Below are 21,422 nucleotides of genomic sequence, written 5' to 3'. Positions count from 1 at the left end.
CAAAATAACTTACTAAGATACTGTGAACCCAAATGACAGTCACTAATTTAAACAAATAAAGAAAAATCCAACAACACTGTTTGTGTTTTTCTCCTTTTTCCCTGCCTTTTAAATATCTTCTATTATTACCTTTTCTAGGCACAAGATCCCCTTCTCTGATACTGAAGAGTTGTGTTAGAAGATAGCTCCTAGAAAACCCCAAGAGTTGATATAAAATAAACAAAACGCTAGTGATGTTAATAATACCCATACAATAGGCATAATTTTGTATGGACTTACATACAATAGGCATAATTTTGTATGGACTTTAGCAAGCCACTGACAATTTTGTCATAATTATTGTATGTAATATGGAGAATTGCAGGCTAGATATGGTAAAAACCTAGATGAGTGACTGCTTTCTGAAGACAAACTTTGTCCTCTGCCTTGTTGAGGTCCCCCACCCTCATCTGATGAATTGCTGGATTAGATTTCCAAACTACTTCAGCAGTGTAAAAAACTTACTGGGAACCTCAAAAATAAAACAAGTTTTACAGAGTGAATTATTTTGGCTAAAGTGTGACTAGTTGGAACAGGGGGTAGCATTGGGAATCCCAGCCTCTTGGTCTCTTCCTCTCCTACCTGACCAGCTTATGGGCCCCTCTTAGGAGCACAGTTTGAAAAGTACTGCAGTTTGTGACACAGGGATTTCCAACCCAGAGGACTTCAGACAACTGATCATTTGTGAACCAGTGATGCCAATAATTTTATGACCTCCTTATCTAGGAATATTTTTTTTTTAATAGGAAAAACGTATTCCTGTTGTATGTTCCACATCTTCAGCTTCTGTCAGTATGCTGGCCAGAGGACGTGGTGGTGTTTTATATGATAAGGATGCTGTTCCTGGGTCATCTAAAATAGTGATGTCTACAGGTAAATTAATATTTTTAAAAGAGTGTAAAATTAGTTATCTTTTGTTGTATTATTTTCAGTGTCTTCGAAGTCCTGGAAATAAAATAAGAGGGAAAAAAGATGATAGTAAACATTTCTTTTAGCATTTTTCATATTAAAATATTTTGAAATTCTGATTGTTCATTTTGATGTCAAGGAAAAACAGTCTGTTTAAATACATAAGTCACTTGAAAATTCAACACCCTTAAGATATCCCTCTTGGTAAGATTTATAAAATTTACATTATTGTCAAATCTATTCTTGTTTTCCCATTATCTCATTTCACAATTTGTCTTTTTTGTCTTGTATGTATTTTTAAGGTACCTCAAACCTTATTTTAATGCCTTATAAAATTTTCACAGATCTTTGCCTGTCAGGGGGCATGATGACTTTAAATTGTTTTTTGCTATGTGAAGAGTGTGAAATGACAGACACCCAAACTAATCAGTCCCTTTTATTTGTCATTTCCTGCAAATTTCCTTATTCCTTTCCTGTTTCTTAAAGCAAGTTTTTTTGCTCCCTCTCCTAGATCCTTAATTATCTCTCTTACATTCTTCTGTTCCTTGGACTTTTCCCCTCAATTTTTCTTTTCTTATTAAAAAGAAATTATAATTTAATTTTTTGAAATAGAAATCACTTTAAAAATGATTATTGTAACATACCCTCCCCCTTTTTTTTGGCTGTGTTGGGTCTTTGTTGTTGCGCATGGGTTTTCTCTAGTTTTGGCGAGAGGGGGCTACTCTTTGTTGTGGTGCACAGGCTTCTCGTTGCAGTGGTTTCTTCTGTTGTTGTGGAGCACGGGCTCTAGAGTGGAGGCTCAGTAGTTGTGGTGCACGGGCTTAGTTGCTTCGTGGCATGTGGGATCTTCCCAGACCAGGGCTTGAACCCGTGTCCCCTGCATTGGCAGGTGGATTCTTAACCACTGCGCCACCGGGGAAGCCCGTTACATACCTCATTTTGTCTCTTTATTATTTCTGATTTTTAGTCCATTAGGAGGGGAGCCTAGCTAAATGAGTATAAACATTGAAATCCTTGTTTAGCTCACTTGTGCTCAGTAGAACTTTGTCCATGCCATCAGCACCTCAGGTTAAGTTTTTAATAGGTGTTTCATTTCTGTGACAGAGTCCATCCTTCCTCTGGCTATTGCCACAAAGCTTAAGTATCATATATTTCAGCATAGTGAAAGTGAGATTAATGTTTTGGTTTTTTTTTTTTTGCGGTACGCGGGCCTCTCACTGTTGTGGCCTCTCCCGTTGCGGAGTACAGGCTCTGGACGCGCAGGCTCAGCGGCCATGACTCATGGGCGTAGCCGCTCCGCGGCATGTGGGATCTTCCCGGACCGGGGCACGAACCCGTGTCCCTTGCATTAGCAGGCGGACTCTCAACCACTGCGCCACCAGGGAAGCCCTTAATGGGTTTTTATTGTACTAAATATAGACTGTATACATGAAAATTTTGCAATAAATTGAGTAGTGGATAAAAATAATGTGCCTCTTGATTTAGGGGGACAATATATTTTCTGTTTGTTAATGATCATATTACGTTGTGTGTTAATTTGTATTTGTTGATTCTCAGTGAAGAAAAATTACAGAAACTTGACTGTGATTATAGATTATTTGTTTCTAAATTCTAAATGCTTTTATTATACGAAGGAAAGCATTTATTTTTAAAATTTTCTTCCATGAACCTCGGCATGTATATAAAGAACATTTTTATTTTCTTAAAAATTAATGAAAAGGGCTTCCCTGGTGGCGCAGTGGTTGAGAGTCCGCCTGCCGATGCAGGCGGACACGGGTTCGTGCCCTGGTCCGGGAAGATTCCACATGCCGCGGAGCGGCTAGGCCCATGGGCCATGGCCGCCAAGCCTGTGCGTCCGGAGCCTGTGCTCTGCAACGGGAGAGGCCACAACAGTGAGAGGCGTGTGTACCGCAAAAAAAAAAAAAAAAAAAAATTAAAAAAACTTCTCTAGGTCATTAGAACTTACTGTGACACATATCTGAAATGATTTGGTTACTTTAGAAAATACTATATAATGAGAGTGCAATATTGTTGATTTAAAATAAATTCAGTCCAAAAGGAGTGTGCTAATATGACCAGTTTTGAAAGAAAATTCTTATACTGTGATTACTGTTAAAAAGTGAAAATATTCTTGACTTTAAGCCATTTTATATAATCTGAGAATGTGTGAAGAATTGTTTTATGATGTTACTAAAACTTGTATTGTTTTCATTATAATCAGTTTGGGCAGAATTCTAGACAATTGAATAAGCATTTGGATTATTTATTTCTAGATTTCATATATTTACAAAATGTGAAAATATATTTACATACATATTTTTAGGTAGCAGAAATGATCACCGATAGTAACTATGTTTAGGTTATCTTTGAGTGAAGCGTGGCTAATGGGATATATAGTGATTGATTATGTTCCTTCTAACCAATCTCATTGTTTGTTATATCTATATACACATTTTTAATCAAGTCTGTGTCTATGTAAACAAATATGGAAGCTCTGGCCCTTACCTGGATCAGAATAAAATCCAGCAGCTGCCCGATCACTTTGGCCCAGGCCCTGTCAATGTGGTGCTCCGGCGGACGGTGCAGGCCTGTGTGGATTGTGCCATTCAAAGTAAGACTGTTTTTGGATTCCTTAAGCCAGATGATCGTGGAGGAGAAGTGATAACCGGTATGCTCATCTAATCCTTTATGAACTTTTATTCCCTAATTTGTTTTTAGGTTTCAAGAAGGCAAGGATTTTATAATACATAGATTATTTTATAAATTTATATTCTGTTAACTATAATATTTGAATACTATATTAATGTAATAGAATATGTATAATAATTATATGTTTATAGACTTAACCCTGGTTTGGAAAGTTTAACTTTCAAAATAGACAAATAACGTCAGAGTAATACTGTATATTGAGGTAAGAGGTACAGATTTTTCTTTTTACCTGCTATATTAAGCTCACTATAGATAAAGTGAGCTTAATATATTTTAATTTTTTTAGAAAACAGACTAATCTGTAAGAATCTCTAAGTAAAAAATGTGATTCAAGAAGTGAGTAAGAGGTAAGATACACATGGCTTTCATGATTGTATGATCAAATACTGCATTTGTACCCATGGAATGTTTGGAAGAGCAGAAACTATTGTACATCAGTGGGTTTCTGTTGTTGTTGTTTACTTTATGAATATTTTTAAATGAGAATGCTTTTATTAGTTCAGACTATTGTGTTTGAATGAGAGGAACTTTTATAATTTAAGATTATTCCTTTATAAATTACAAAAACCACACGTTAGATTTATAATACATTTCCTAAATTGATGACTTTCATTTTTGTTGATGTGGTTCTCATCTTTCTGTGATGTAACTCTGACATCTTTTCTTCCCTATAATAGCCTCCTTTGATGGGGAAACTCATTCCATCCAGCTCCCTCCAGTGAACAGTGCATCATTTGCTCTTCGCTTTCTTGAGAAATTGTGCCACAGCCTGCAGTGTGATAACCTTTTGAGTAGCCAGCCTTTTAGCTCTTATAGAGGTAATGGTCATAGTCCTGCAGAGCATGATCAAAATAATTCAGGTAAGAGAAAATGTAAAATTTTATACTGTGCTTCTATTTTATATTAGATTCTACATTAACTTGAGAATCTTACATAATTCAGTTTTTCCTGTGTCTTCCTCAAAGTAAACCTTTTAGCCACAGTGAACTAATTAGACATGTATAATATATAGTTTTTGTTCATTCAAAGTGGAAAAGTAATTTCTTATTGTACTCATAATTAACTTGAGAATCAAAACCTGAAAGGTGTATCATTGTGGGATCTTTTTGTTTTTTAAAATTTATTTATTTATTTATGGCGGCGTTGGATCCTCGTTGCTACGCATGGGCTTTCCCTAGTTGTGGGGAGCGGGGGCTACTCTTCATTGTGGTGCATGGGCTTCTCACTGCGGTGGCTTCTCTTGTTGCGGAGCACGGGCTCTAGACATGCAGGCTTCAGTAGTTGTGGCTTGCGGGCTCCAGAGCGCAGGCTCAGTAGTTGTGGTGCACGGGCTTAGTTTTTCTGTGGCATGTGGGATCTTCCTGGACCAGGACTCGAGCCCGTGTCCCGTGCGTTGGCAGGCAGATTCTTAACCACTGCGCCACCAGGGGAGCCCCCCCAGTCCTCTTTTAAGTACTGTCTGTATGGTATATTTTTTCCCATCCTTGTACTTTCAACCTATTTGTGTGTTTGAATTTAAAGTGTAGTAAGTTTGTAATACAACTTTAAAAAAAAATCCATTCTGCCAATCTGAATTTTTACTGGAGTGTTTATTTCATGTACATTTAATTTAATTACTGATAAGGTAGGATTTACATCTACCATTCTGTATGTCTCTCTTTTTTTTCGGGGGGGGTAGTCTTTTCCTCCATTACTGCCTTCTTTTGTTTTAAGTAGATGTCTTCTTGTGTACCATTTTATTTTCCTTGTTCTTTTTACTTTTTTTTGAGTTATTTTCTTAGTTGCCTTGGGGATTACAATTAACATCTTAATTTAAAACAGTCTAGTTTGGGTTAATACCAACTTAATTTTAATATTATGCCAAAACTTTGCTCCAGCATAGCTTTGTTTTCTGCCCACTTCTTTGTGCTATTATTGTCATACAAATTATATTTTATACATTATAAGCTCCCAAATACAGTTTTATAATTATTGCTTTTTTTAAAAAAATTTTATTTATTTTAGTTATTTATTATTTTTGGCTGCATCAGGTCTTTGTTGCTGCGTGTGGGCTTTCTCTAGTTGTGGCGAGCAGGGGCTATTCTTAGTTGTGGTGCACGGACTTCTCATTGCAGTGTCTTCTCTTGTTGCGGAGCACGGGCTCTAGGCGCGTGGCCATCAGTAGTTGTGGCTTGCGGGCTCCAGTAGTTGTGGCTTGCGAGCTCTAGAGCACAGGCTCAGTAGTTGTGCCTTGCGGGCTCTGGAGCACAGGCTCAGTAGTTGTGGCGCACAGGCTTAGCTGCTCTGGGGCATGTGGGATCTTCCTGAACCAGGGCTTGAACCTGTGTCCCCTGCATTGGCAGGTGGATTCTTAACCACTGCGCCACCAGGGAAGTCCTATAATTATTGCTTTATGTAGTTGTCTTTTAAATGAGAAAGGAGAAGAAAAGAGTTATAAACACAAATATATTTACTGGTACTGTTTTTTTTTTAATGTGGATTTAAGTTATTCTCTATTTTCATTTCAACTTGAAGGAGTCTCTCTAGTATCTCTTATAGGGTAGCTCTCTACAAGTGAGGAATTCTCTCAGTTTTTCTTTATGGAGAATTTCCTATTTTCTCCTTCAGTTTTTAAAGTTTAGTTTTGCTAGATATAGAATTCTTGGTTGACCGTCTTTTTGTTTCAGTGCTTTGAATATGTCATCCCACTTCCTTCTAGCCTCTGTAGTTTCTGATGAGAAGTCAGTTGCTAATCTTATTGAGGATCCTTTGTATGTGATGATTTGCTTTTCTCTTGCTGATTTCAAGATTCTCTTTGTCTTTTGCTTTTGGTGGTTTGACTGTTTTTTCTAGGTGTGGATATCTTTGCATTTATCATAATTGGAGATTCTTGTGCTTTTTGGATTATGCAGGTTAATGGTTTGCATTAAAGTTGGGAAGCTTTTAGACATTATTTCTTCAAATAGTCTTTTTGCTCCTTACTCTCTCTGTCCTCTCCTTCCAGGACTCTCCCATTATGTTTATTGTGGCATGCTTGATGGTGTCCCACAGGTCTCTGAAGTCTGTTCATTTTTTCTCTCTCTCTCTCTTTTTTTTTTTCTGTTCCTCAGACTATATAATCTCAATTGACCTCTTAAAAAATTTGGTGATTCTTTCTTCTGCTAATTCACATCTGCTGTTGAGCCCCTCTAGGGTTTTGTTTTGTTTTTTAAATTTCATTTATTATACTTTTCAAGTCGTGAATTTCTATTTGGTTCTTTTTATAATTTTTATCGCTTTATCGATAGTGTGAGACATTGTTCTTATACTTTCCTTTAGTTCTTTAGACATGATTTTTTTTTAAGTTCTTTAAACGTGTATAAAATAACTGACTTGATATCTTTGCTTAGTAAGTCCAGTGTCTGGGCTTCCTCAGAGGCAGTTTCTGTTGACTTTTTTTCCCCCTGTGTATGGGTCATACTTTCCTCTTCCTTGCATGTCTCCTAATTTTTTAATTGAAATTTAAAAGTAGTATAATGCAGCAACTCTGAAAATTAGGTTCCCTCCCCCTTCCTAGGCTCTGTTGTTGTTGCTGGTGCTGTTTGGATTTTTAGTGACTCTCCTGGACTAATTTAATGACTTTTCCAGGTCTAATTTTGTTATATGTGGCTACTGAAGTCTGTTCACTTAGGTTAGTGGTCAGCTAATGATTGGACAGGGATTTTCTTAAGCGCCTGGAACCAGTATGTCTCCCAGCCTTTGCCAAGGGGTTCTTAGTGTGTGTTGGGACTTACCTTGAACATTTCAGGAGGCAGTTTACAAATCTGCTTTGTGCAGAGCTTCAAGGTCAGCAAAACAATGAAAGATTAGGGCCTTCTAAAGTCTTCCTGAGCATTCATATAACCATGTACATACATATGGCCTTCTAGAGTCCCAGGAATATCTCAGTGCTTTTCAGAGTCCCCTAATGGACATCTCATTCTCCAGTTTTTCCTTTTAAGCTTCTTGGTCAGCGTCTTGTCAGCCCCAACTGGTAATACTACCTCTGGAAGCTGCAATGTTAAACAATTACCATTGTTGTGGGTTTTTTGGTTTGGTTTTGGTTTGGTTTTTGACCAGTGCTTTGGATAGGGCTGTTCACACAGAGCAGGCTCTGATTTAGGTCAAATAAAACAAGCCCAGAGATCAGAGGTTTTCAGTGAGCTGCAAGATTGATCAAATAGTGACACTTCTCTGTGGGTGGAGCTTTTGGAGAGTTCCAAATCCTTTGTGCCCCCTTCAGTGCTAGGCTGGCTGCTGGCTTTCACAGCTACTGTAGTTGCGAAGCTGTTGGTTTGCAAGGCTGCTGCAAAACTGGGGTGAATGGGATTATATCAGGGAAGGTAAAATGCCACAGAATTTGTTGTTTTCTGAGATTCAGCCATTTTTCTTGAATAAAATGCTTTTTGGGTTGTTGTAATCCTTTAGTTAACATCCACAATTTTGAAAAAGTTAATTTTGCCAGCGCTGTCATTATTTTTATGAAGGAGTGGATTTTCTGAAGTCCTTAATCAGTCATCCTGGAAGTGCTTCCCTATGATGACTTCTGAAGTACTTTGTAAATTATCTGGCCTTTTCTAGTTATCTCTGCAGGAACAGTTTCATGCCTGAGCTCACTACGATACCCAGAAGCAGAAGTCAAGAATCAGTTTTATGTTTGTATCAACCTCAGATAGTAGACCATATACCAGCTTCATAAACTTTTCATAAAGAATGTATTATAATATTACAAGTAAAAGATAAGTAAAGACTTTTTCTGATCTTCCTGTGATTCTGAGGTAAATATCTATAGAAAACTATAGAAACTGTATATTTTAGTACTCCAATTTTCTGTATCATTAAATGGGTATGAAAAAAGTCAATTATTTCTCTTCATAGAATTTAACTGTCCTAATTGTAGAAATATCTCTCATTCACTGAAGTATGTTTTGCCTGTTAGTTTTATAGTTGATGATTAAAAATAAAATCAAATGGTGAGAGCTCTCTTAGACTCATTAGTAATCAGTCAGTAAATGGATGGCTAAAGATTGCTCATCAGACGATTTTGAGAGGCATGCCTGGCCCCCAGCCATTTTGAACTAGATGAAGTTTGACTTTGGTACTTTCTCATTGCAGTCTTTCTTCTCTCTGGAGGTCTGTTATCCTACTTTATAGATTTCTATTGCACTTTGTTTTTCCTTTTAGTTGGAGATTAAATCAAAATATTGATCGATAATGTAGTGTAACGTAGTCTAATGTAGTGTAATAGTGTAATTAATAAATTGAAATGTCTTTATTTTCAGGATTATGCCTTAAAGTGTGGTCCTTTAGGAAGAAATGCATTTGGTTGAATGATAAGTAACCAGTAGGATTGTTGTAAGTGTACCCCTAGGCCAGGATTGTTGCCTATAAAATGGAGTGTTCATTGTACCCTATCTTCTCTTTAACTTCTCTGAATTCTTAACTTTTGCTCATGGGAGCAATTTTCCCAGGTCTTTTTAGACACATTACAATTGGTTGCCTAACTGTTGGCCTGAGAGAGTTAGAAAGATGTGATGGCCCTAGAATAAATGAAGCCTAGACACAGTGCCTTTAACCCTTGAATATAATACCACTGAAATATTTAATAGGATGCAATGAACACATGTTGTTCATAAATAATTGATAAATTATTGATGAAGTTATAGTAGGCAAATGATTTGGAAACAAAAGTGTTTTATGCTGATGATATGAAAACGCTTGAGTATATTAATTAGTTATAACAGATATTTCTTTTTTTGAAAACAGTAAAAGAAGATACAACAGAAAAGAAAAGCACCAAACGACCTTCTCAGGAACCTCTGCCTTATGTTGCTCCTCTCTCTCCTAAGCTCCCCAAAACAGAAGTGCATGCCTCTGAAGGTAAATAGTATTTACATGTTGCAAGACTGGGGAGAAAAGTCACTCTTCTATCACTTATATGCTCTTGAGTGTTGATGCTGGATGTAGGGGAGTATATTCCCCCAAATCAGTTTGGCAGTTAGGCTACTACTTTGGCAGCTTTGTTGAGCACTTCATGCCCTTCAGAAGTGCACAGTTGTCATTTCTTCTTAGATTAAAGAAAAACAGTTATAGCCATATTTTCCATTCAGCTTTGTATTGCTAAAAGCTGATAGAAAGAGGAATAGAAAAACCTAGTACATTTCTCCAGTGAAAGTTTTAAGTGCCCAAGGAGTAAGCAAATGTTAGAAACCAACTCTGTGATCATATTGTAACAAAGAGTTGTGAAGAACTGCATTCCTAAAAATAAATGCTTTAGTGAGGTGTTCATAGTCTTGGTGGCAAGACTGGCAAGGGTTAGTTGCCATGAGAAAAATAGGTGATATCATTAGAATCAATTTGAATTTCAGGACAGTGTCCATTACTATAAACACCAAGAAGGGGATGGCCATGTGCTTTGTGTTAGAGGTTTGTGGTTCAGTATAGTATGGCTTAAGTGAACTGTTGTTGGCAGTTAGGGGATTTTTGACCTTTTAATAGTATTTGAGCTGTAAGTCTGTTGAAGATAATTGCCTTTGTCTTTTTTCTTATTGCCTTTGTCTTTTTTTTTCTTGTAGAAGAAGTATTATCTTCTGAGGGGAATGGCATTCCCAAAGGGGAAATGCTTTCTGAAGAGTCCAAAAACCCACCACTAAATCCAGCAAGTTCTTTGAATCCTGCCAGCACAAGTCCTATAAGCACTCATACTCCGGTCTCCAGTAGTGTTTCTCAAAGTGTGCCATGCACCTCGAGTTCAACACTGGTAGGGACCGAATCACCTCCCAAGAGCAGTCACCATGAAGTTACATTCCAGATGCAGAGGAAAAGTGAAGGTATATTAAAAAACAGTGATTCTCAGCCAGTGTGTTTGTCTTTCCCCTTAAGGTTTCCATGCCCCACAACATCCCCTGAGAGTTTATCGCATTGGAGAAAGTGCCAAAAGTGAGGAGGTCGAGTCCTCCCCTTCACATCATTTTCAGGGCCAAGCTGCTACACATGCTCTAATCCTCATGGCATTACAGAACTATTTCTGGGAATCTGGATCACCAACCATGTTTCTGATGGAGACTTCTCAGTTTAGTGCTTTTCTATCCATTGTAATTTATCATTTCCTTGGGTACTGCCTGGACTCACAACCCTCACATGACTCTGAGGCCTGGAAGGATGCACTCCCTCTCTTCTTTCTGACGTACTCTCTTCCTTGTCCCTATTGAGACCTTTCCTGGCCCCAGCCTGTGTGTGGTTCCCAGATCTGGGCTCTGGCATTCTGTTGCTGCAGGCGTTTCCCCATTTTCCACACTCCCAGTCATTCCCTCAGACCCCGCAGGAGAACATGATATGTATAAACAGGACAGCATCCTACTCTTCATTTGGAAAGAGCCAGAGCAGCCTTCCATGTGCAAAGATAGCTACTATCCTGTACCCTTTTAAGGGTTAAGGGTGCTGTGGTGAGAGGAATAAGTGTTTTGTCTTTTGTCACCAGATAGGCATCTAGGCAAGGTTGAGGAGTAAAGGAAGTAGGAATCAACTAACTCCCCTGCCTTTCATAATGGATATTATCTATGGGCAACTGCACTGTACACATGCTGTGATACATTTAATATCATCACCCCCATCTCCTACTCTGTGTAGATTGTCTCTGGTTTTGGAGTGATTTTTGTAGAGAGACTGAAGATAGATGTTCATTTTATAAAGGGTACGTACCCTGAATTTTTAGATACTTTCACAATATATGAGTTCATGAAGACAGGCCTTCTGATCTCCTAGTGTATATAAGACAGAGCCATTAAGGAGAAGAGCATGACTGGACTTTGATTATTTTTCACATAATTATTTATTTCATGTAATTATTTGAATAACACTAATGTTCATAACTTTCTCTGATTATTTTGAAGATGTGGGCCCAGTTAAATTATTTTCCATGATAGATTAGAAATAGATGAGCTCACAGTTTTATTTTTTAAATTTTTTATTTTTTAAAATTTTTAAATAAATTTATTTTATTCATTTTATTTTTAGCTGTGTTGGGTCTTCGTTGCTGCACGCGGGCTTTCTCTGGTTGTGGCGAGCGGGGGCTACTCTTTGTTGCAGTGCGCGGGCTTCTCATTGCAGTGGCTTCTCTTGTTGCGGAGCATGGGCTCTAGGCATGTAAGCTCAGTAGTTGTGGCTCGCGGGCTCTAGAGCGCAGGCTCAGTAGTTGTGGTGCAAGAGCTTAGCTGCTCCGGGGCATGTGGGATCTTCCTGGACCAGGGCTCAAACCCATGTCCCCTGCATTGACAGGCGGATTCTTAACCACTGCGCCACCAGGGAAGCCCCTGTTTTATTTTTAATATAAAATTATAATTTTATACCGGAAGTTATATCTTTACATATAGTTTATTTGTAGTAATCCGTAAAAGTAGTTATATGTTATTCAAAACATAACTATACCAGATTCTGATGACAGAAACCAAAAATCCCACACAAATATAAGTTAATTTAGAGGTATGGTTAGCCTTGCCAGTAATTTTTTTTTTTTTTTTTTTTTTGCGGTACGCGGGCCTCTCACTGTTGTGGCCTCTCCCGTTGCGGAGCACAGGCTCCGGACGCGCAGGCTCAGCGGCCATGGCTCACGGGCCCTGCCGCTCCGCGGCATGTGGGATCTTCCCGGACCGGGATACGAACTCGTGTCCCCTGCATCGGCAGGCGGGCTGTCAACCACTGTGCCACCAGGGAAGCCCCACCAGTAATTTTTTAAGTATTAAATTGAGTCTGTTTTGAGTTAAAGGAGAAGACTTTTCTGTCTGGATTGTTAGAATGCCTTAGGCATGGCATGGTCTATACCATCATCGTTTTTACTTGGGTTGATACAGCCCAGCAGCGTTTCTTGGTAGACCAACATTTTTATCTCTGACAAGTAGAAAGTAGGATAGATTTTACTAAAGAGTTTTTATTTCATATCAAAGTTACGCTATTTAAAAAGAAAATAAATAAGATTTACCATTGTGAGTTCTTTTATCTTCTGTTTTTCTTTGCCCTTTCCCTGGGTGAGTACTCCAAATACTCATAAAATGGCCGGAGCCCAGAGGATAGGAAAGAAAAGGTGCACTTTTGGCTAATTCACACATACAAAAATATTAAATTTGTATTGACGGTCCTTGTTTAGAGAAACAAATCCTCCTAGCAAATTACAAAACCCACTTCTCTTATGATACACTAACTTTAGAGAGTCAAGCACTCTGGTTGAGTAAATGAATGCGTGTCTGGACACAAAGAAATTTCAATACAGTGTAGTGAACGGCATAGATATAACTTTTTGAGGTATGAGCACTTAAATTGTTTCATGTCTTAGTTACTTCTTTTTTAAACATATAAACCTTCAACCAAAATATCTGTTACTATGCAGTGAAACTTGAAAGAGGCATTCAGTATAATGTTAAAGTTACTTCTGACCTAGCTAAGTACAAAATAATCTTGTTTTCTTCAAAATTCAGATAAGCATGTAAGGCTTGAGAAACAGGAATTTAAAGAATAAAGTGATGCTAAGAACCATCCATATTGAATACATTAAAGTGAATAAATTTAAGCAATTATCAAACTGTAAATTCTGGGGATTTCCACTGCAATTAGCTAGTAAAATAAACCTAATCTGGAGATATCAAGAGGAGAAAGACTGAGAGAAATTCTTTGAAATATTTAAAGTAAGAAAGCAATAAGTTAGCTTAGATTAGCCTAATTTAACCCAAGTAACAGATCTTTTGCTGTATTTTCCCGTGGCCAAAGTGGCCTCGGATTGCTCAGTCTCTTTTATGATCTTTGGAACTGTAAGGTGTCTTCCGAAGCTGCTTTTGTTGTTTGGGGGAGGTCAGGTGGGACATTCTTGAGTAGCCATCCTCAGGTCATCTTTGTCTAGGCTTTCCCTGGATTTTACCTTGGAGTCCTGGGTCCATGCCGGGGTACTTCACACAAGGTTCCAGGAATGAGACAATTACTCCCTACCTAACATCTCTTCTTTCAGGATAATGATCAGGTCAAGTATGATTTGTCTTTTTTCCCCCCCATTGAAGCTCCAAGTTATATAGCTGTACCTGACCCCAGTGTCCTGAAACAAGGCTTCTCTAAGGACCCTTCAACCTGGTCTGTGGATGAAGTGATACAGTTTATGAAACATAAAGATCCTCAGATATCAGGCCCCCTCGTCGACCTCTTCATGCAACATGTAATGTATCTTTTGATCCGGTTTTCCTGCCGTAATGACTTTGAATGACCTCTGTGCAGGCCCTTCAGTTGGATACTGATTAGTGTGGATGGTGGGGGAACCCTATCAACTGATTATTCCATATGCGAGAAAGTTTACTTTGCCCAAAGTTAAAGCCTTAAAGGGTGGAGGCTGGATCTGTGCTTTAAATGGGTACCCGGGTACCTAAAATACTACAAGTCTTCAAGTTCTCAAGAGAAGATGATTCGGCATGGCCACTCTCAGGTTTCTTCTCCTTTCTAACAACAGCTACAAGGATCCTCCTCCCCACCTGCTCCCTGCTCAGCCCGAGGACCGTGAGTAGGAGGGGTGACCACAGCTGTGACAGGGTGTCCTCCTTGTTATGATGCCTGATGAATCCAGTAACTGTAGAAGATTAAGTGCAGCTTTATTTTAAATAGGAACTCATGAAAACCAAATAATATGCTTCCACGACATAAATTGCTTAATTAAGGAAATAAAGAATTTTAGGAGGATGCCTTGTGTCTGTTAAATAATGTTTATAGTCTTTTCTAACAAATTCATGACTAAATATCTATGTATCCTTTTTGACGTTGTAAGAAAATCAGTAATAAGTTTTCGTATCTAATTAGCTTCACACAACTAACTGAATAGCTTTCAACATAATGACAACACTGTATAGCACATTTACAGTTTGCGTTAATACTGATATACTCATATTCCCAGCCTTTCTAAGAAAGTTAATGACTGTCTGAAATTCATTTCTACAGTTCACAGTTTTCTACCCTTTGTCATAAATACGTGGTATTTTATTCAACATGTAGTATTTAAAATCAGAGTTTGATGCTAAGGCCATTTTTCAAAGATACTGGGTTAAATTTCCTTTTTCTTAAAATTTGAAGTGAATTTAGACATTTTCAAATGATGCTTTCACATATAAGTTATGTTTTTAATAGTTTTCAGGAAATAAATGCATATTCAGAGAATATATGTTGAGAATGTACAGCTGCTCCCTGTTTTACATGTTCTTATATGTACGTAACGTGACAAAACATGAAATCAGTATTAGTAATTATAATTTCTTTCTCTCTGTAGGAGATTGATGGGAAGGCTCTGCTACTACTCAAAAGTGATGTGATGATGAAGTATATGGGGCTGAAGTTGGGGCCAGCCTTAAAGTTATGTTATTATATTGAAAAACTTAAAGAAGGAAAATATAATTGAAAAAAAATGTGTAAGTTTAGACATAATTTTCAATTGTCTTGATAACTTTTTAATTTAAAAGTATTTTTATTCTCGTAGCAGTTTTTGTTCTGTAGACAGTTCCTCTAAAACTACGTTATATCCAGAATTGCAGAACTACATTACAAGTCCAGTCTACTTCTTTAAAACACATTAACATGTTAGTATTAGCATATTCAACTTGGCAGTCCTTTATGTCTTTTTATTATTTTACACTTTACAGTTTATTATTTAATTGTACAGTTTACAAATATACTTAATGCAGGAAACAGAGAAACACCATTTGATTTTGATTAATGTTTATATATAAAACCAAAACAGCTACATCCCAAAGGGGGGAAAGTATCAGGGACTGACAGGCTCTCTAGTGAAATCCATGAGAAATTTTCCTTAGAAAAGAATTTAAAGATGCAACTGTAGATATCATCTCTTTTTCAAATATTTTATGTCTGTTAACTGCAATGTTCTGTTTGTGTTCTCCCAATTTCCGGAAAGGGAATAGCCATATAAATTATTTTCCTTTCGTTATTATTTCTCTGTATGTTGTGTTTGTTCATATTTAAAGAAAAAAAACAAGCTTATAAACTTTCATAAAGTGTTCTTATCGGTTTTTGATAAATTTCAAACAACTGTAAGATAGAATGGTTGTTTTATGCAGGAGATATTATACTACAAGGGTGGTTTGGATGGAGTCTGATTAAAATTTTTCAGTGAAATACCCATTATTTCAAAACTTTACATATTTTCTCTAAGCTTAGACATTTAACTAGGCATTCATTTCTCATATCTCTATATGAGGACACCTGTGCCCAAATTTTTAAAATATATATATTTTATTGTCTGTTTATTCTTCATACAGATACTATACCATATTTATATATTATTCTATACCTGTAGGTATTCAAACAAATAAATCTGTTGTTTTTGAATTTAATATGGCACTTTGCACTGCCACAGAGGTAATGGTGAACTGTTTATATAGTTGGATGTTTTTATTCTGAAAAATATACGTGCATCATTTGCTATCACTAGTACCTCTCAGCTTAGTCTTCAGGGGATAAGAAACAATCCATAGATTGGTTTCCATACAGGGAAGTTCTCTGTCCTATGCAATGTTGCTAGTTAATTTGCTTAGTTCTGAGCCATTTATTCGGCTAAATTTTGGAAGATGCATTAATTCAGCCTTATCATTTTGGGCTTTATTTTTAAAGTTAGAACTTTCAAGGGGAAATGGTGCTATATGTTTATTGTTAATTACTTTGTATAAGTTTGGTGTAATGTTAATAAGCTATGAGAATCTGTGCTAAAAGTATTAGCCATTTGTTATAAATGCCAATAAAATGTACACCAGGGGCAAGAATGTACATTTTCTTTTTTAGAAAACCAAATGTACTTTATATGAGAATGCTTCTATTTAAAGGGTGGTTTCATCTATGTTATTCATTTTGTGTTATAAGACAAAATTCTAATTTAAACTTGGTCTTCTCTCAAATTGTTTGTGTGAAGATGCTGTGCCCAGTTAAACAGTCCTCAGGTGTTTGTATAAATACTGTTTTACAGTTTTCAGATTTTAAAATATAATAAAGTTTAATAACCACAGCCATTAATGTCAAAGCCTCAGATTTGATTTTACTTGCTTTCACCACATTATATTAATGTATGAATCAGCTATAGTTGAAAAAGCAGCACTCTAGTAAGTTTGTGGCTTTATATGTCCAAATACTTGGTTTTAACACTTGCCATTCCTAGGAGCAAAGGGCTGATCTTTTGCAGGGGCCTTAAATGAGACCCCAGGGAAGCAGTAAGAAGTTAAATCAATGAGTTTTATCTGTACTCAAGTTAGTTGGCAGTGATGCAAGTGTGCTAGAAAATGCCAGTGCCCCCATATATCTCATCCCACCTGAGTTCATGTATCTGGCTGGCAATTCTGGCTGCTCTTTTACCACTGGGGGCCAGAAGCCATACTGCTACTCAGCCGTCAGCTCTCCCAGCTTACCTGGTGGAAAAGCCCTAGAGGCTCAGGGTTGTGGTTGAATCACCTTCAAGATCCGACCCCTCAGCCCACCCGCACCAGGAGCTGCTGCCTTGGAACCCAGAAACTGTTACTGCTGTTAATTGGAGACAACCGGGCCCTGACTGAGGCTCCAGGGATGATGATCTCAAGTAACTGGAATGGAGGTGTCGATTTTCACTATCTGGTTTGTAAATTTCTGTCCAGAGACTGTCATGCCGTGTTAGCGCGGGTTACCTGTGAACTTAATTATCTTTGCTCTAGTTTTCCCCCCTCAGTCCATTCTTCAACTTTCTGTAGGCAGCAGGATTCTGCAACTTGAGCTCTAAAGCCCTCTGGGTACATTGAGCATGTGCTTTTCTGTCTTCTGTCTACGTGATTTCTAATTGTTGGAGAGTCTTATGGTACATGGTTCAGAATAGAATTTCCCAGACTTTTAAATTGGTACTCCCTCTGTAAACATGAAAAAAGCCATGCCTTTCTGTAATATTAGAAATTAAAAATTAAACATCATGACTAGCAACAGTGATTCTGGGAGGAAAAGTGCTGCTTTTTCAAGCTACATAAGGGACTGTACTCACAGTTGGTTGAGTGAATGAAGTATGTTTAAATTTCTGGGGCTGTTTCTACAGTGTGATGCGAGGACTTGCTTATATTTTTAAGTGCTCTGACGTTGATCCAGGGAATGGAGAGAGCTCTTAGGGAGGACATGTAAGCCAGGGCCCACCTTCAGAACGCATGGTGGATAGTTTGTGTCTGATCCCTCCTGACGTTTCCCCTGTTTTGTCCAGCATTTTGATGAAATTGAACCTTGAAAGCAGCTCTCCACAATGATCGCATACTAAGACCAAGCTTGCCCACTCTCCCTGCTGTACAAGAGGCAACAGCAAAAAGACTTTATTGTATCATTCAGTCTTTGACATAAGGAAGCAAAATTAAAGGGCAGATACTGGTATAATTAAAAAGGCATTATTGATAGACATTAGATTCAAAGAGAAAATTCACTGTTAAGAATCCATGGAGCTTTCACAAAATTGAGTACATACTAAGCTACATAGAACACTCTGAATCACAGGAAACAAAGTTAGTACAGGCTACAGTCTGGGACATAAAATTCAGAAGTTAATGAGATACTTCTGAAATGCTAACAAGAAAAACAATAAGCACCCCTACCTTTGTAGCCACAGCTTCTTTCCTGAACTTTCTCCTTGAGTTCTAGGCCTGGGTATGTCACTGTCTACTGATGTCTCCACCTGCAAGCCCACAGCATCTCCTCCTCATCACACCTGAATCTTTCCCCACCTTCCTTTGCTGATGTGCCCCTCTCCAGTCCCTGCCTTAACAGCGCCTCACCCACTGATGCATCCGGGCACCTGACAGAGTGCCTGCCAGTGTTGGCCTCAACTCCTCATCATCCACAGCCCACCACAGCCCTGACGTCACCTGGTCCCAGGCATCCTACCTCTCACAGCTCTCTCTCGTCTGGGCCCCCCAGTCTGTTGTTTCCCGAGTTTGCTGCCAGATGCCACTTCAGAAATGCTAAGTTTCTTTCCTATGAGCACTTCCAGGGCTGATACTTTTATTTATTATTGTATTCCCAGAATTTAGCATACTATCTCCTACATAATAGATACTTAGATGTTGGTTGACGGAAAAAAACACAAAAGCAAATTTTCTTCTTAAAAACACGGCCGTTTCCAGTACCTCTCCCAGTTTACAAGAAAATCATTTTTATTGATGCTTGTACTTCATTAATGCAGTGCGGCTCCCCGCCACCACCATGGAGCAGCTCAGATGTGTCTGAACAGTAATGGGAGATGGCCGATCCAGAGGACTCTCAGGGCAAAGGCAGTTAGGCCCAGAGATTTTGGGCTTGTTGTAGGAGAACTGAAAAAAATCCCTCATCTTTATGAATATACTGAAAGATTTGTCAGAGACACAAACGAAGTGCTTTCAATAAATCTGTTGGTGTTTTGCATGCGCGCGCGCGCGTGTGTGCGTTTGTTTAGCTAGGATTTGAAGATGTAACTGTGAGCTGTAAACCCTTAAGTTTAACAAAGCTGTCCCATGTCCTACTGACAATTTATATCTTATGTCTGCAAACCAGTTGCTGGGTGGTTCCATTTTGATTGAGCCAGGCTAATACTTTTCTCTCCTATTTAGGAGCCACCTTTTGCATGCTTTGGAGTTGGAATTTAAAAATATAAATATAGAAGGTCAAAGTTGTGCTCGCTGTTGATAGCTCCTGTAAAACACCTGACTCAATGAGCAAATATTAGCTCTATCAGCTACTTTTAAAAAAAGCTTCATTGTAGTACATTTCAAGTACATGTGAAAATAAGGATAGTGAAGGGACACCACCCAGCTCCAATAATTATCAGCTCATAACCCATCTTGTTTCATCCACACTCCCACTCACATCTCCCATTTCCACGTTGTTTTGAAGCAAATCTGATAGATCATTTAATGTATAAATAGGTCAGTATGTATATCTAAAAGATAAACTTTTAAAAAAGTGACCATACCATTATCATACTTTAAAAATTAATAATTCATTTCTAACACCATGCTGTAATGAGAGGAACCAGGGCTCCTTGGAGAAATGACCGATTCTAGCACTGGGACGGGGAATATACAAGTTGAGCCTGGAGCATCTTGTAAGTGTCGAAGGATGTGCTCCAAGAAAGCACAACAATGAGGAATGTCAAAGGGACACAGGAGCGAACTGAAAGAGCTTCCAGTGGCCAGGAAGTCTGGAATGGTTTGAGCAACAAAATAAAGCAGTATTGGATTATAATCCAAAGTATAACAAATATCCCTGAGTCCATACTGCTGTAAATCAACAATTGAATCAGTAGATAGGGGAGAAGAGAGAAATCTGTGCAGAAGAATCCCAAATTACGTAGACACTCACCCTCAAGGAGGTGGAGCATTACTCCCCACTCCTTAAGTGTGTGCTGTGCAGAGAAGTATGTGCTTCCTTCCAAAGAGGGCAGTATGGAAAGGGGGGGAAAGAGGAACTCTCCAGGGGAGAGACCTGACAAACACCCTCAGCCAGGTGGTCAAGGTCAACATCAACAGCGAGAAGTCCTGTTCATAGTATGTACCCTTGATATGATAGCATGAGAATGGCCCCTTATCGCTGAGGTTTTCCTCCCCAAAACCCATGACACCAGTTTCATCACGAAGAAAATCATCAGACAAATCCCAATTGGGGAACATTCTGCAACATACCTAACCAGTCCTCCTCCAAACTGTCTAGGTCATCAAAAACAAGGAAAGTCTGAGAATCTGTCACAGTCTAGAGGAGCCCAAGGAGACATGATGAGTAAACATGGGATCCTGGAACAGAGAAAGTGAAAAGGAAATGTGAATACAGTGTAGGCTTTAGTTAATAATAATGTACAAATATTGATTCATTAGTTGTGGTAAATGTACCACAATATAAAATAGTAATAATGTATGAAAATGGGTGTGGGTACTGTCTCCACTATCTTAATAACTTTTCTGTAAATTAAAACTGTTCTAAAATTAAAAGTTTATTAAAAAAATTAGCAATTCCCTTCTATCATCCTACATTCATACAGTATTCAAATTCCTAATCATCCCCAATATTTCTTTTTTACCATCTGATATCTCCCTGTAATTGTCTGTTAGAACGCTGTCGAATAGAAATGTAATGCCAGAAGATGGTTGTTGGAGACATTAGTCTGCCATCTTCTCAGTCTGCTGGCTTTCCAAATAAAGTCGTATTCCTTGCCTCAAAAAAAAAGAAAAAAGAAATGTAATGCCAGCAGCATATGTAATTTTAAATTTCCCAATACCCACATAAAATGTAGAAATAATCAGGTAAAATCAATTTAATAGTTTATTTAATCTATGCAAACTATGATCATTTCAACAAGTAATTAATATGAAATTATTAAAGAGATAGTTTACATTCTTTTTGTTTGTGTGCCATCTTTAAAGCCAGATGTGTATTTTGCACTCAGAGCACATCTCATTTCACCCTGGCCCCATTCACGTGCTCAATAGCCAAGTGTGGCCACAGTATTGAAAGATCAAATGTGGGTCTCTAAGTGCCGTCCTGGACCAGTAGCATCAGCTCCACCTGGGAACTTGTTAGAAAGAAACATCAGACATGCTGAATCAGAAACTAGGCGTGGAACCCTGCAATCTGTGTTTTAACAAGCCCTCCAGGTAGTTCTGGTACACGCAAGTTTGAGAAGCGTTGCTGGGTATTAGAAGACAATTTAAATGCTGGTCTGACGCAACCAATGAGTTACTAGAAATAAAAGGATATGTTTCTATCTTCTAGGG

The 21,422-nt window shown here is 38.1% G+C and overlaps 1 protein-coding gene across 4 annotated transcripts in view; it reads left to right on the top strand.

Annotated features, from left to right (window-relative positions):
• SCML2 (Scm polycomb group protein like 2) overlaps positions 1-16,688 on the top strand; it is an 85,437-nt gene extending 68,749 nt beyond the window's left edge. For 2 of the 4 annotated variants that reach the window (XM_029241422.1, XM_029241423.1), the window contains exons 9-15: positions 786-912; positions 3,413-3,616; positions 4,335-4,517; positions 9,421-9,534; positions 10,230-10,484; positions 13,698-13,849; positions 14,945-16,688. In XM_029241422.1, the coding sequence (XP_029097255.1) occupies positions 786-912; positions 3,413-3,616; positions 4,335-4,517; positions 9,421-9,534; positions 10,230-10,484; positions 13,698-13,849; positions 14,945-15,073 (1,164 nt within the window). In that variant the 3' untranslated portion in view covers positions 15,074-16,688. The remainder of the gene's footprint in view (positions 1-785; positions 913-3,412; positions 3,617-4,334; positions 4,518-9,420; positions 9,535-10,229; positions 10,485-13,697; positions 13,850-14,944) is intronic. The other 2 variants (XM_029241424.1, XM_029241425.1) reach the window with 2 other exon arrangements.
• Positions 16,689-21,422: the final 4,734 nt, after the last annotated feature.

The sequence above is a fragment of the Monodon monoceros genome, unplaced genomic scaffold (assembly GCF_005190385.1).
Source record: "Monodon monoceros isolate NGI ecotype Baffin Bay Population unplaced genomic scaffold, NGI_Narwhal_1 Super_Scaffold_22, whole genome shotgun sequence".
Taxonomy (NCBI): Eukaryota; Metazoa; Chordata; class Mammalia; order Artiodactyla; family Monodontidae; genus Monodon; species Monodon monoceros.
The sequence above is the reverse complement of the archived record's forward strand: the minus strand, read 5'-3'. Positions and strand labels throughout refer to the sequence as shown.